Raw genomic sequence first — 14,855 nt, forward strand, 5'->3', positions numbered from 1 at the left:
TTGAAGAGAAATTTGTGAGTGGGTCCAGAGATGTTGTGTTGCTGCCTCTGGTCTGGAGAGCTGTCGGGGAGCTGTAAGGCAAGTGTGCTAGAAGCCAGCTCTGAAGAAAACCAACTCTGAAAAACTCTTCTCCATTTTAAAAAGATGGAGAATGGCTGGGGTGGTTCAAGGGGAAGCTTTGCAGGGCTGTCCCTGACTCAACCAATTGCCATCACTTTTGGGGATCCCATTTCAGGGCTGCACTGTGGTATATTTTTAAGCTCATCCCTGTCAAGGAATACATCTGAGAATGGTTTCCCTCCTAGCACATGCTTAGAGCTTCAGCACATGCTTAAAATTACAGCTCCATTTAAGTGTTTTCTTGAGGTGGGTCTCAGCTTGGAAAAGATCTCTCGTGCAGAAATTGAGTACTGTTAAAAATATCTCTGTAGACTGATCAGTGTAATGCGCCAAATTTGAGCTCCATTGATACCAATAGCCGAACTTCCATTGAGTGCTTAGTGGGGTTGATGGGATAAAAATCATTCAAATTATTAATGAATCAAGACCATTTTTCTATAATTACCGCCGAGGTAATGGAATGGACACTCAGTTGTATGAGGTGACAGATCTATGGCAGGCAGAAAGTTGTTAATTTTTTGTCTTGTTTTTCTGATGGATCAAGGACATTTTGAACTTTGCTTCATTGGCATCCATATGAAACAAAAAAATTCGGCCATATAACTGAGGACTTTGTCTTACTTTGTAGACACTTCTCTCGTTTCCCATCAGCTTCCTTTTAAAGGAGACACTCGAGAAAAAGAATTCACCTCTGTGTTTTTGTGTCTTTGTGTTGGTCTTTCTCTCTCTCCTTCTTTCCATGCAAACTCATCATTGAAAGCTGCTATTAGAGTCCACTCGTTGCTTATCTCTGCCATAGTTACGATGATGATGATGAGAACAAAAGGTATTTCATGTCCCGCTAAAGATTAATTTTTCTGTAAACTGTTCCCATATTCATCACACAGTTGGGTACCGGATCTTTTTTGAGCTCAGATGAACACAAGAGTCGCTTTCTTTAGGTACCTCCATAGCTTCTAAGCTTGCTCCTTATGCGGTTTTGGACACGCATTTTGGAAATGCAGTTTTGGACACAGGCCATATGGGATATTTTTCCTGCAGAACGCATAAGTGCCTTTTAGCAATTGTCCAGAATCTGAGCAGAAGTTGCCTGCTTGATGCCTCTCCCAAAAGGTGGCCCTGTGCATTTCGTCTAATGACGTGCTGTGAAGGGGCTGAGCCAGAGGCTGCTGTAGTTATTGGGGATCTATCAGTCCTTGCAGGCTTTGGGTACTTGCAATCTTGCCAATTAACAAGCTGTAAAAGAGGTATGGCACAACTGGATTTGTGCAATGGCAGGAAACCTGTCAGTGACTGTTGTAAATAATCGTTTTGCATTGGGAATCCAGAGGCAGTTGTTTGCTAGGTGATTCATAAAGAACCGGGGGGTGGGGGTGTCAAAGTGGTTCATTAAAGGAATCCTCTCCCTTTTAATGCTGATCATAGAGGTTATTTAGTAAGAGATTTTCAAAAGTGCTTAGTTAATCTAATTTTTTCATTGGAAATAATAGGAGCCTTTCATTTTGAAGACAGAAGGAATAGTAGAGCCAGCGCAGTGGCATCCTTCGACAATTTACCTAGAGAGCACCCTTCCTCTCCTGACCTTAGAGACCAGTGGGACCCCAGACAGTGAGGCAGATCTGGCCACAAGACTCATAGCTCTCCAGATGCCTTCACCATGTTAAATATCTACCTCACCGTAATAATAAGAGACTGGTCTTAGGGTGATGAATTTTAGAACCAAATTCTGTCTGCGAATGTGTGTAACCGAGTGGCACTACATCCTTTGAAAGCCAGGTACATCCCTTTCTAGAGTAAGGTTTCCTCAGAAACAGTATACTAAGATCATCGGACTAGTTTGTTCTCAAAAGTACTTGTTCTACCACTATATCTTAGCAAACAGTAATGCTAACACCTATTTTATATGTGAAGTAGCTTTACTTCTTCTCTGTCCCCATTTTGCCATCATGGACTAGTGTGTGCAGATACTAATCTGTACCCATAAGAGTTTGGAGCCGGGGAGGAAAGTGTACAGCCTTTAGCTATAAAAACAAGCTGGATAAAATAAATCTTTACTTGCTAAGCAAACATATGCAAGTGAAACTGGTGATATCATTCCTGCGTTTAACAAATCTAGGGATCCGAGACCCAATCTGGCCTCTGCACAGCAGTACAGCTTTCCCTTAATATTTGCTATTAGTTGAACATTAATTGATCCAAGGTTCCCAGAACGTCCTTGAAATTGCGGCACAAGCAGGAGTTTTAACGCTTCTAATGTCAATAGCCACCAAACTAAAAATCCTTTAGGTTACAGCCAGCATAAACTAATAGTCAGGAAAGGGGACGTGCAGGCACATTCATGTGTTTTTGAATGGAATAAAGATCACCCAAGTAAACTGAGCATAATTCATGCTCTTAATGTCTGGCCAGGACATGTGCCTGCCCGTTGTAGCAGGTGCTCTGAGCCCCCACCGTGATTCTGGTCGGGATGACGTTTTTATAGACATTTACAGGGAAGCTGGAAATGGAGCAAATGCTTAAAAACTGCTCAAAGCTCCAGGAAGTCCTCTGGGATAGGCGGGCGGTCAGTAAGCGTCACGCTTGCTCTGCATGCCTCTGCCAAAGCGGTGAGAGGGGTAAAAGGCTCCTCCTGAGGGGTCGGGGTGCCGTGGCAGCCGCTCGCCCACCGGGGTGAGCACGGCAGAGCCGGAGCCTCCCACAGCCGCGGCACAACTCGAACAGCACTCGGCTGCCCTTTCCCCTGTTAGTTTTGGCAGCGCCGCCAAGAGGAGTCAGTAATGCCGCTGGAAATGGCAAGAAATGGGGCAGCTGAGAGGATACCAGGGCAGCGAGCAAACTCCACGCCTGCACCCCAGCCCCGCTCAGCGAGCTCTGTGGGGTCGGTGCTCCCCTGCTGGGGGGAGGCCTTGCTTAATTTTTTAAAATTCCCCCCCCCTTTTTTTTTTGTCTTTCTGGGGGAGCAGTGGGGCTGAAATGAAGTCAGTTCTCTTTTAATTTCCCTCTAGCGTGCAAGCCAAATGAACTCCATCCAGTGGGGCCATTCCAGAATTGTACATGTGATTCTGAGTGGGGATGTCACAGAAATTCTCCACACACGTAAAGCTTCCACATTCCGTTTGACTTATAAACTACAGGTTTTCCAGTATTAAGGTTCCGGTGGCTTCTCATCTTCCTCAGAGCTTTTTAACCCAAACTACAAAAGAAACCAAGAAAGCCATAGGCTATATCTACATGTTAAAGAGATGATGGCAATGGGAAGTGTCCTGGGACGCCAAATGTCCCTGTTCTCTCCTGGTTTATTTTCATAATCTGCAGAAATCATGAAATTAAACCCAGCAACACTGAGTAGCACTAACAGAACAGAACAGCATACTAGCAAAATTAAGGATCAGTATTTCTGATCAGAGCTTTGCCTTCAACTTTTGCTTTCTGACGTACATATTTATTTCAAAAAGATGCTTAGTTTGGTGAAATATAATTAGGCACCATATTAAGTCTTCTTCTGTTTGAGGGATGAGTATTCTCTGGTGGGGAGTGCCATGGGAGCAGCCATCAGAGGTAAGGTTGGACCTTGCATGGGATTTGTGTTAACTTGGAAAGAGCCGGGGAGACCGGGAAGCATTAAGTCCAGTGAGAAGGTCCATCTGTATTACGTTGTCACTTCTGTTTCTTTGGTTGTCCTCCTCCTCAGCAAATAGCCATCGCCCGGGAGGGTGACTTGCTGACCAAGGAGCGGTTATGCTGCGGGCTGTCCATGTTCGAGGTGATCCTGACGCGAATTAGGAGCTACCTGCAGGACCCGATCTGGCGTGGGCCACCCCCAACAAACGGGGTCATGCACGTGGACGAGTGCGTGGAGTTTCACCGGCTCTGGAGCGCCATGCAGTTTGTGTACTGCATCCCCGTGGGCACCAACGAGTTCACTGCAGAGTGAGTGTCCGTCGGTCAGTTCTGCCGATAGCACCACTCACGAGCTAGTGGGGCCGGCAAGCCCCTGAGATGCCCTCAGCTGCAGCAATAGCCTCAGCCAGTGTAGAGGTAGAGGGGGAACACGGGTCCATGAGGAAAGGACTTTGTTGTGCATGGATATGAAGAGATGCCCAGAGAGCTTTCTATCTGAACAGCTGGGGAAAAGAGCAATGTAAATGGACATGCCCAAGGTGACATGCAGGAGGAGATGGGTAGATGGGCCAACAACCCAAGTCAGAGGCTAGGTCCTCATCCATCATACCCTGTGATGCACCCTGCACAGCCTGGCCCTGGTCTAATTCTGCGTATCTCCTCCTGAGTTCATTTTCTCTAGGTCCACACCCACTTTCTAGGATTAGGACTGAATCTGATTTCCCTAGGAATTCACCAAGGAAAGTTCCTAGTGCCATGGTAGGACTTCTCTTACCTAACTCTATCCTGTCATCTCTCCCCATCCCATCATCCTGTCCTCCTTCCAGGCAGTGCTTTGGAGATGGTCTAAACTGGGCAGGTTGCTCTATCATTGTTCTCCTTGGACAGCAACGGCGCTTTGACCTCTTTGACTTCTGCTACCACCTGCTGAAGGTGCAGAGGCAGGACGGGAAGGATGAAATCATAAAAAATGTGGTAAGTTGAAGGGTGAGGTCCCAAAGGACCCAAACCAGCACACTTCTCACTCTGCTTTGTCTTGCTTTGTCCAAACTGATAAATTACAACCATGCCCGGTGTTAGCCTTATTCAGACTGGACACACTCTCTGTGAGATTTCCGTCTGCAGTCTCAGCAGAGAGGCCAAGGTTTTAATTGGCTTGACAGTCAAATCCTTTTTCTCCCAAAGCTTTTACTTTCTTCCTGGGGTTAGGAAGCTGGAGCAGAGAAGCTGGTATTTCCAGTAACCATCCTGTGATCTCAGTGGCTTTATCAATAAGCAGCTGGGAGTCTAGACTTCAGATCGGTTAACTTAGGACCACTCACTGACCTTGTTAATGCTCTGCCTTGAGTCATCAAACCCTATAATGAAGTGAGTCACCGGTCCCTGGGAGGTGCTAAGTGGAACTGTAACACGTGTTATAGCTGCTTTGCTTTAGCAGGGGTTTCTCAGCAGCAGGGCAGATGTACTGGTACTTTCTGGCAGGTCAGATGATGTAAGAGTCTCTTCATCTGCTGTTTTTCTCCCTCACCATTGTTCCAGCCCTTGAAGAAGATGGCCGACAGGATCAGGAAGTATCAGATCCTGAACAATGAGATATTTGCCATCCTGAACAAGTACATGAAGTCGGTGGAAACAGACAGTTCCACGGTGGAGCACGTGCGCTGCTTCCAGCCCCCGATCCACCAGTCGCTGGCCACCACCTGCTAGTGCGGACACGGACCCCGCACGGGTTGGGAAGGGAGAAGGGACTGAACCCAGAACAGCTGGGAGGGGTAAACTCAACGGTGTGAGACCTGGCAACAAAGTAAGACTGGGTATGCCTACTACACATGAGGACGCATCTTCCCATCCGGCCCTGTTTGAGTGCATGTTCTTCTGTACCATCCCTGTGATCGGTTTTACTTGTAGCTTTCAGACTTGGGGGTGGGTGGGGGCGGGCGGGCAAAATGTGCTTTTCTTCCATCAAGTGGTCCGGTTTTTCCCTGTGATTCATCCAGTCGAACACATCACTCTGAAGCCATACTGCAGCCCCACGTGTGGGGGTCCTGGTGGAAGAGCTCCGTGCTTCCACGACGCTGGGAGCCCGCTCCCACCGCAGAAGCAATGGGGTAAATTGATCCCTGCCGTGCCATGTGCCACCAGCCGTGGAGCAGGAGGGTCTGAAGACAAGCCCCTGATCCACTCTTTGGGGGAAGAAGGGATGAAGGCAGGACGTCACCTGTGGCAGCACCCTGAGGATCAAGCGCCGGGCGCAGAAGAGCCATGCTGGGCTGGTCTGGGATGGCTGCGTGCCCCAGGCTGGGGCTGGCTTCCTGCTCTCTGCCCAGGCGTTGGCTTTTCTAGCGTCTTTTACAGGGAGCTTTGGCACAAGGATTTCACAATAGCAATGATGTAGTTGCCAAATAACTCCTCGACACTTCATAGCTGGGGAAAGAGAAAACAGCCTGGCTTTTTCCCTGCTATGGGACATCCACTTATTTAATGCAAAGGGTTCTCCCCCAAAGACACATCTTCCATGGACTAAACAAGATTTCTTACGGACTACGGAAAAGGCTGAATGTGCACTTTGAATTTGAATGTGCACTTGACCATATTAATTTGGGTGGAATTAATCACTGGTCCTGACAGGAGACAGGTGTAGCTTCCTTGACCATACGTTGTCTTTGATCTTCAGCCAAGGATGAGAGCTGGGATGTGTAATTTGCATAATGTTCTGGGATGCTATTTTCCCTTCTTTTAGTGGCACAGCGACCAAATATCTTTCTTCAGAGAATGGTGACTTATCAGCAGGGCTTAGGAAACTTCCCATCACTCAGAAAGGATGTGTTTGTTTAGAAAAAGTAAAATACAGGATGAGCATTAGAAAAACCCAGAATTTTCCAGGCTCAGAAGCATTCAGAGGGAACACTGGAGTTTCCCACTCAGCTAATCTAAGATCCCTGGATATTGAGAACAAATTCAGTAGGAACTTCAAGGAGAATTTTGTAACTCATGGTCTTCCCCGCTTCCCCTCAGTAGTATCATTGAAGTGATACAAAACTTGTGCTTGAAGTTAAAGGAGATCAAACCACATGCTCCAAGAGAAAGTGATGCTAGCCTCACCACTGGCCATATTTTAATTTCTCAGCTTTAGCCAGGTCACAGCAGATAATTGCTGTTACAGTATACAGATGTGATAATATGTATTTCTTCCCTGCATTTCATCATGCCTTGTAAACTGCATGCTCTTACAGATGTTAAAAAGGCAGAGCCTGGGCATTTATTCTCTCGGAGGGAAGGTCTAATTAATCAGTAGAAATGTCCCAGCTGGAGTATTTTGTAGTAGGAAACAACAGCCAGCGCACTGCTATTAGCAAGAGGAGATCTTGCTGGGTGGGATGGATTTGTTCTTCCAGCCACTCACCACCTACTCCCTTGATAATCAATAAACACCCCACCCATGAAAAGTGCTGGACGTTTTCACACCTTGAGTTTCCTTTAATTACTGCGACAGACATTTAAACTGCAGGGAGGAAATTGTGCGGCACAGTAATCTGAAAGTAAAATGAAATCGCGGGAAGCCTGGCTGGAATCCTTGAGAGGCAGGGAAGGACCCAGCCCGGCAAGGCCAGTTGTTCCCTCTGTGTCATGAGGAAGAGCAGCAGAAGAGCGTCTGGGACCTGATGACACCGCAGGGCTCTTGCTCTCTATTTACTCTTCCACTAAGGATGCCAGTTCTGGTTTTCCATCGTTTTCCAACACTTCTACACTACTGGAGCGAGGGTATCTACAGATATATATTTTTAAAAGGAAGAGGAGAATCAAGCACTTTATTTTTTGTGGAAAACAAGATACAAGGAAGCTAGATCCAATCAAGATCCTATTTTTCCTGACCTAAATAGTAAGTGCTTGTTATTTTGGTATGAAAGTGTTGCTGAAAAGGTGGCACAAGTCCCTGTCTGGCTCTCGGAGCCACCTCTGGGCACAGCACAAATTAAATGTCCTACTGCGTCTGAGACATTATGGGATGTTGAAGCCTTCTCAGAAACCAGCATGAGCAAGAAGTTAACACAGAAGGATGAACTGTACCACATGGCCCAGTCTCAGCTACCTAGACAAAACAGGATATGGTAAGGTGAATTTTAATGGCACTTTTCATCTGTTTAGGTCTGGAGTGAGTCATGAAATATTTTACCTAAACATGAATAACACTTTACATTCTTTTGCTGTAGTTTTGCCATAATAATTCTCTGAAACCCCGCAAAACACAGTTGCGTGTACTTGAAACAACAGGTAAATGATATCTTTTTGTTGCCCTCAGATTTGCTGGCAAAAATCCCTTCGGATTCCGAGGGCTGAAATTTTTTGAACAAAACGTCCAAAGTGCATGAACAAAATGTAAAGTGTTTTTTTGACTGTAGAGTGTATGCAGATGTTTTGCCTTGTTGCTCAAGTAGTATGAGATATCAGCTAGGAATAATCTTATGGTCTTCATTTCTGAGATTTGATGTTCTTGTCCTTTTATTATCTAAAGGATGCAAATAGTCTTTAGCTTCAGTTCTCTAACCCTCCTTGATTGTATATGAGAAAGAGATCCAGGCTTAGGTCTTTAAAGAACTCCAGGAAAATGGATATTTTTTTTTCCTTCTGTCCTTTTTTTCATGTCACAATTGTTATTGGAAACAGGCAGCAAATTTGTAACAGTCGGGCTAAACAGTAACAGGTTGCCCCAGGGTCAGGCATACTCTCCCCACTTGCAGACTTTCCGCTGAGTTTGGGCGTCTTCCTTGCAGATATGCTCTAATCCTTGAGTTTTCGGCCTTTTACAGTCTGCAGACCCCTAATTTATTTTTTCCTAGGGAAATGAGGACCCCTGTCTGGATGCTTTTAAGTCCACTGACCATGGGCTTGCTTTTTTCCCTACATTTTCCTGCTTACTCTGAAGTAGTCTGCAAACTCCCCAGGATTTACCAGCCACCACTTGGAATGTCTACTTCAAAGACAAGTTGTTGGCTCGATACAGGAATTGTGGGGGGAAGAAAGGGTGGCCTGTGTCACAAATGAAGTCAGACCAGGTTATTTTAACGTTCCCTCCGGCTTTGACATTGTAAAATGTGACTATTGGCAGTGCACAGGCCTTTCTTGGATGATGCTACACTTGACTTTCAATGATACAATAGAAAGGGGAAGCAAACTAGTTCAAGCTCAGCACTTCAGTGGTTTTCCTTTTAAACTCTGACAGCACTTACTAGCATTGAACAACACGTTAGTCCTTTTTCTCCTGCATTACTCCAGTCCGGTAGGTTCATGTGTGTTTGAGAACAAAAGAAAAAAAAAAAGATAATTGAAGGTGTAAAAAACCAAGGAAATATTCTCAAAAACTTGTCAAATGTACCATATTTGTATGAAAAGCTGCTTGAGTTATTTTGTACAATGAATTTTATTTATGGTGAGGTATATTTACGCTCGTGATCTGATAACAGTGTTAAATTTTTGATCCATATTTGCTATGCAGCTGAAGATGATATTTTGGTTTTGTATTATTATTTTTTGCTGTTGTTCTAAAATTCAGCTAACAGAAGCTGCCATCTCCATTAGAAATGCTTCTGCAAGAGTAAAGCATCTGGTACATGGTGATATGTCCCGTAACACAGCAACCAACAGTGTGTACAACAAATGTGGGATGACTTTTGTGATGAAGAGAAATAAAAATTGGGCTCATTCCTGAAATGGGCAGACTTTACCTTGTGGTGTCATCATTGTTGTGATAACTATTATTTAGGGAGAGCCTCCGATTGCACCTGGCACGAAGAAAAAGCTAAGGGGAATAACAGCAGCATTTTGTTGATAAAAATGTTGAGCTTTTGTCAAAACCAAAGAAAAAGAAATTAAGGAACTGTTATCAAAACTAAAGAAAAAAATATGAAGCTTTGTGGCCAACACCAAAACAAGCAAACAATTTTTCCTATCAAAAACGTGATGATTTTTGAGAAAAAACATCCTTCCACAACAAATTTTCACTTGAAAAACATGTTGTATTGTAAGAGGGCTGGGGGAGGAAAAATTACATAATTATTTTTAATAGAATTTGACTGGCCTTACTCAAAACAAAGCTAAATTGAGGAGCTAATTTCCTCTCATTACCACAGCCTTGTCAATTCAACAGGGACCTTTTTTATTCCAGTAGACTCTTCCTTGCTATTTTTTTTTTTCCCAAGTTTCCATTTGAAACCATTCATAGGTTTGTGTTAAAAGCATCCGAGGGGCAGCCGTGGTTGTTGACCGCAGAAGCGGCGGTGGGGAATGAGAGGAAAAGACCTTCTGGGAGCTGAAGAATTAGAGTGAAACGACTGATGTGGCTGTATAGGAGCCGGAGCACCTGTGCTTCATCAGCTCTAGACAAAATACTGTAGCTGGTGTTCCCTTTCATAGCTTCTTCCCAAGGTTTCCTTATGGGAACAGCTTCCTAGCTTAAGAGAAATAAAAATGTAATGATTCCTCATGTAAACTCGAAAGTGGACTTTACACCGTGACCAGGCAGCTCTCTTGGTCTTCCCGATGTGCTTTGAGTCGTGGGGCACAGGACATGCCTGCAGCTTTCCGTGTAACACGCTGCTGGGGAGGATTATTTGCCTGGTAGTTGAAAGTTGCCTAATGTTTACTGATTTCAACATGGCTCTGCATCGGGGAATGGCAAAGAGGAGACCGGGACTTTCTTCCTGACTCAGCCACTGATACTAGGCAGGTTGTTCGGTTTTCATCCTTTCCTCCATCAATATTTCTCTTTTCTTCTTCTTTTAAACTAATTTCAGCTGCTGTCTCATGAATACCCCAGTACTAACACCAGCCTTAACACCTAACTAACACCTGCAGGGCCTCGCCTGGAGCCAGAGGCAATACTATCAGGGTACAATTCTGGACAACCGACCCTAAGGGACCAGCATCAAAGATAAAGGCTGACATCTTTCTTCTTCCTAATCTTTCTAAATAGGCTTACGTCCTCCGATGAAAGGCACTCCGCCAATGCAAAGAACAGTTCATTAATGATTGTTTCATTCTTTCAAAAGCATAACAAACTGACCCTTTCTGTGACCCCTTCTGCAAGCCAGGAGTGCCTTTCACATCTAGTTCTGCTTGATTTAGAGTTCTGATGCAAACAGCTGGCAGATAAGAGGTCTGCAAACAAAAGATCTGCTGATTACATGTCACTTCACCTAGTGGTACCCACTGCTGCCCTGACGACTTAGCGCCTCCATGGCCTGCTGAACATCCACCTCTGTCCATCACCACCCCACCGCTCCCGCTCAGCCAACATGCATGGTTTATGGGGCCACAGTGACCTGGATCGCTGAACTGATCTGGATAAAAAAATTTAACCACCCTGGGAGAAATGAGTTGGGGTGCGTTTTATGACCTACTGACCCTGGATCACTCAGCTGCCCCACAGCCCAGACCCACAGGTGCGTGCACTGGCACAAGGAGGGCACTGCAGCAGAGGCAGGAACCCACCATGGGCGTGATGGGCTTGGGAACTCTCCGTCTTGGTGGTGGTGGTGGTGTCTAAACTCTTGCAGCACCAAATGACAGCCGCAGCCACCGCAGACATGGTTACCTTGAGATGGGCTGAATTAAAAGCTGTCTGCTCAACAAAGCCCAGTCTTTCAAGCTTTGAGCATCCTTTCATGTAGTGCTGCAATCATCTGAACACCAGGCAATTCCCTTCACCCCTACACAATCAGGTCACTGTCAGAAAGAGAAGGATTTACCCTCTCTTTGAATCAGCAAACAGCTCCTTGGAGCCCTCCAACTATACAAAGCCACAGCAGAATATTGCAACCCTGTTCCGAAAGTTTCCACAGGAACTGTGCCTACCAGACATCCAAGGGCAAAGTTTCCATTACCTGTTAGCAGGATACTTCCACCATTATTTGTAACACAGGACAATTGATACCCAGTATTTTTCCATCATTTTTTCCAGACCGCAAGAGATGAGCAGAGAAGAGCAGGGGAAAGAAAAGCCTTTTGATGTTGCTAAAGAGGTTATTTGCATGCAAAGCTGTCTTGCTCTACCTGATGGATTCCAGTCAAGTATTTGGCCTGGAAACCAGTATTTCAGGAGGAACTGCATTGTTAGAAGATGAGATGCTAAGGAAAACTCCCTGATTTCTGATGAGTTATTTTTAAGGGAACATCTGATGCGAGTATCAACCAGTGAGGTCACACCTTGGAGCTGAATTCCCTTAATTACAGGCTTCCCATTAAAATGAGGACATGAACCAATAACAGAGGCACTGGTTGCATCCCTGCTTCATTGTTATCAGTCTGAACTCGCCCTTGACTAAGCGTAGTAGGCAATTCCATGCCGGTCCTACCTGGCTTTTAACTCCCGTAGTGCCACACTCAGCCTTGCTAAATCCAACAAATGCAACTCCTGTGACGTGGTGATTTTATACGCTACACCCCCGCAGCCCCTGCGCCAGAGAGAAAGAAATACGTGGCACTTGTGTCCCATGGCTGACTGCAAGGTCTGACTGAAGCTTCTCCCACGGTGATGGCAATTAAGCACGCTCTTCCCTGATGCCTGATAGGGTCAGCTCACGCTGCGGCGTCCCCTCCTTTTGGGACACCTTCCCAGAACTGAGAACAGTTTCTCTTGGAGATCTCACCCCTTGTCAAATCTGGCAAAAGCGGCCAATGGGGTCAAATATTTTTGGGGATGAAGTGGGGTACATAAACACATGTGTATGCGGTCACATTAGCTTTTCCTTTAGGAAATCAAGCTGGCAGGGGAAGGTAAAGCTGTGTTCCAGAGCGCCTTTTGCTTTTCACTGCGTCACCCGCTCTGCTGTGGCAGGAACCCCAGATTCCATAAAAATTTTCTCCTTCCCCAACACCTCTCTGTGCACAGTGGGGAACTGCTCTGCACAGATGTCAACAACGCTCACCCAAAAAGGCTCGGAAAATATTTTGGATGCAGTTTAACTGTCAATAACCACACCACCATTAGGACTGCCTGGCTACGAGCAAGACCTTGGGGTGCTGGGGAAGGTCCAGCAAAGGGGAGAGCCCCACAGTGCCCCTCAGCACCGGAGCGAGCAGGTGGAACGGCCCGCGGGGGGACAGGGGACACGAATTCCCGCAGGCAGCCAGCACCGCAAACGCAGCAACACCTGTCCCGCTCGGCCATCACCTCTGCAATCAGCCTCTTACTCACGCGTTGCATGAATAACTCTTAACAAGCATCAGCAAGTAAATTTACTAAATAAAGGTCAAATCCTGCCATCGTTGTCTTCAGGGTGCCTTCTGCCTGCATAACAGCAGCAGAAGTTGCTCCCAAATCACTGATAAATCAGCGCACGTTCATTTCCCACATCAAACCCCACCACCACACGATTGGGATCGATTATCAACTGCTCCTGTGATAAAGGGGATGACGTGGGATTTGGCTGGCAGCGTCTCTCCCAGCCAGTGACACGCAGGTCTGTGACTGATGAACAGACTCAATTAAAATCAAATGACTCACAAAACACTTGAACATCACATTTGCTGGAGAAAACACCTGGAGAGACATAGGATCAGGCGCTGAGTGAAGGAGCCGTGCGGCACTGCAGCTTCATGGGCTAAGGGCAATTTCTGTAGTAACAGGTAATACATTTTACGGGGGAAAAGAAGCACATTTTCAGACGTGTTCAGGTCCTGCAGATCTTATATCTTTATATTGCCTTATGGCAGATACAATTTCTACCTACAAATGTGGGCTTGCTGAAGAAAAGTTATTGGTTTTACTGTTGGTTTTCCTTATCTCTGCTGACCTACAGCAAAATCTGGCGGATGGCTCCTGCTGCAACGAAAGGGCTTTTGTATCGGCAGTAGGTTTCTGTGTACACAGGTTTACCGCGCACAAACACAGGAAGGGAGGACATTGGCAGAGGAGGGTGGGGACAAAGGCAAAACACACTGGTATGGAACACACTCCAAAATATTCACATGCTGATAACATTAGCAAGAGGGGCTTCAGCTGCTGTGGGATGGGGAGTTGACGGGGGAGTTACAGCCCCCAGTCCATAGTACAGGCTGAACCACAGGGCCATGATGAGACCTGCCAACTGAATAGTCACAAAATAAAAGGGTATAAAATGAGCCTAAGTGTCGGAGGAGCCCATGGGCTGGCGCTGACTTTCTCAGGACTGGGATTCAGTATGGAGACAGCTACGTTTTAAATCACAGCTGCTGATGGCAAAACTGCGTCCTGGGCTTCTGATCTCATGCAACACAACATTTCACAGCACAAGTGCGCTCTTGTCAGTACACGTGTCTTTTGTTGATATTCCTTTTTCAAATGCACGTTTGCCAGCAGCCTGGCCTTTCCCGCTACAACTTAAAAGTCAGGAAGGATCATTAGGGAAATTTGGCCCGACCTTCAGCATGGAATATGCCTTTGCCCAGCGAGTACATGACACAGGGAACCCCACATCGCACACTTCCATCAGGATATATCCATCTTCCCTAGACATCTGTGTGTTTCCCAGCCCCCCAGCCTTCCCCTTCAGTCCTACAACCTACTGCACACAGCCATAGGACTAACCGAAGAATAATAAACACCAGTGCTTCGAGCAACAGGACACTTCCTGAAATGTTTCCCTGCTATATTAACTGCAGTTACAGTCTCTTTTAGTAAGAGGAGATACCTTCAGGAGTACAAACACTGTTCAGGACTTAATTTCTCGTGTTTATTTTCTGTTCCACCATCCCCTGCACACATATAAAGTCCCCGGCTCCGCAGCGCGCACAACCCATGTATGCCCACGGTCCCACAGCTCGGCCACCGCCACCGGGCTCACGCCCCATCTCACCAGAAGCTCAGCCTCCGGCTTCCACGGCCCCTTCTCCCCTTCCCTCCTGCTCCCAACCACTGCGGCAAGAAAACCCACTCCAGGAGGAGAAACCCCTGCCCGGGCTGAGCCTGGGGGGCCTCATCCCGGGTCTGTGCAAGGGCTGTTGAACCCACCTGCGGCTCTCCACCATGTGGCGAACCCACCCGGACCCTCCTCCTTCTCCCCCTCCAGCCCCGGGCAAGGCGGGGGAGGGGGGGGGGACACCGGGCCAGGCGGCCGGGGCTGGGGCACAAGGGCTTG

The 14,855-nt window shown here is 46.5% G+C and overlaps 1 protein-coding gene across 4 annotated transcripts in view; it reads left to right on the forward strand.

Annotated features, from left to right (window-relative positions):
- CYFIP2 (cytoplasmic FMR1 interacting protein 2) overlaps positions 1-9,463 on the forward strand; it is a 56,622-nt gene extending 47,159 nt beyond the window's left edge. For all 4 annotated transcript variants that reach the window (XM_063349600.1, XM_063349597.1, XM_063349599.1 and 1 more), the window contains 3 exons: positions 3,812-4,050; positions 4,569-4,716; positions 5,281-9,463. In XM_063349600.1, coding sequence (XP_063205670.1) covers positions 3,812-4,050; positions 4,569-4,716; positions 5,281-5,448 — 555 coding nt within the window. In that variant the 3' untranslated portion in view covers positions 5,449-9,463. The remainder of the gene's footprint in view (positions 1-3,811; positions 4,051-4,568; positions 4,717-5,280) is intronic.
- Positions 9,464-14,855: the final 5,392 nt, after the last annotated feature.

Source organism: Chroicocephalus ridibundus, chromosome 11 (genome assembly GCF_963924245.1).
Source record: "Chroicocephalus ridibundus chromosome 11, bChrRid1.1, whole genome shotgun sequence".
Lineage (NCBI taxonomy): Eukaryota > Metazoa > Chordata > Aves > Charadriiformes > Laridae > Chroicocephalus > Chroicocephalus ridibundus.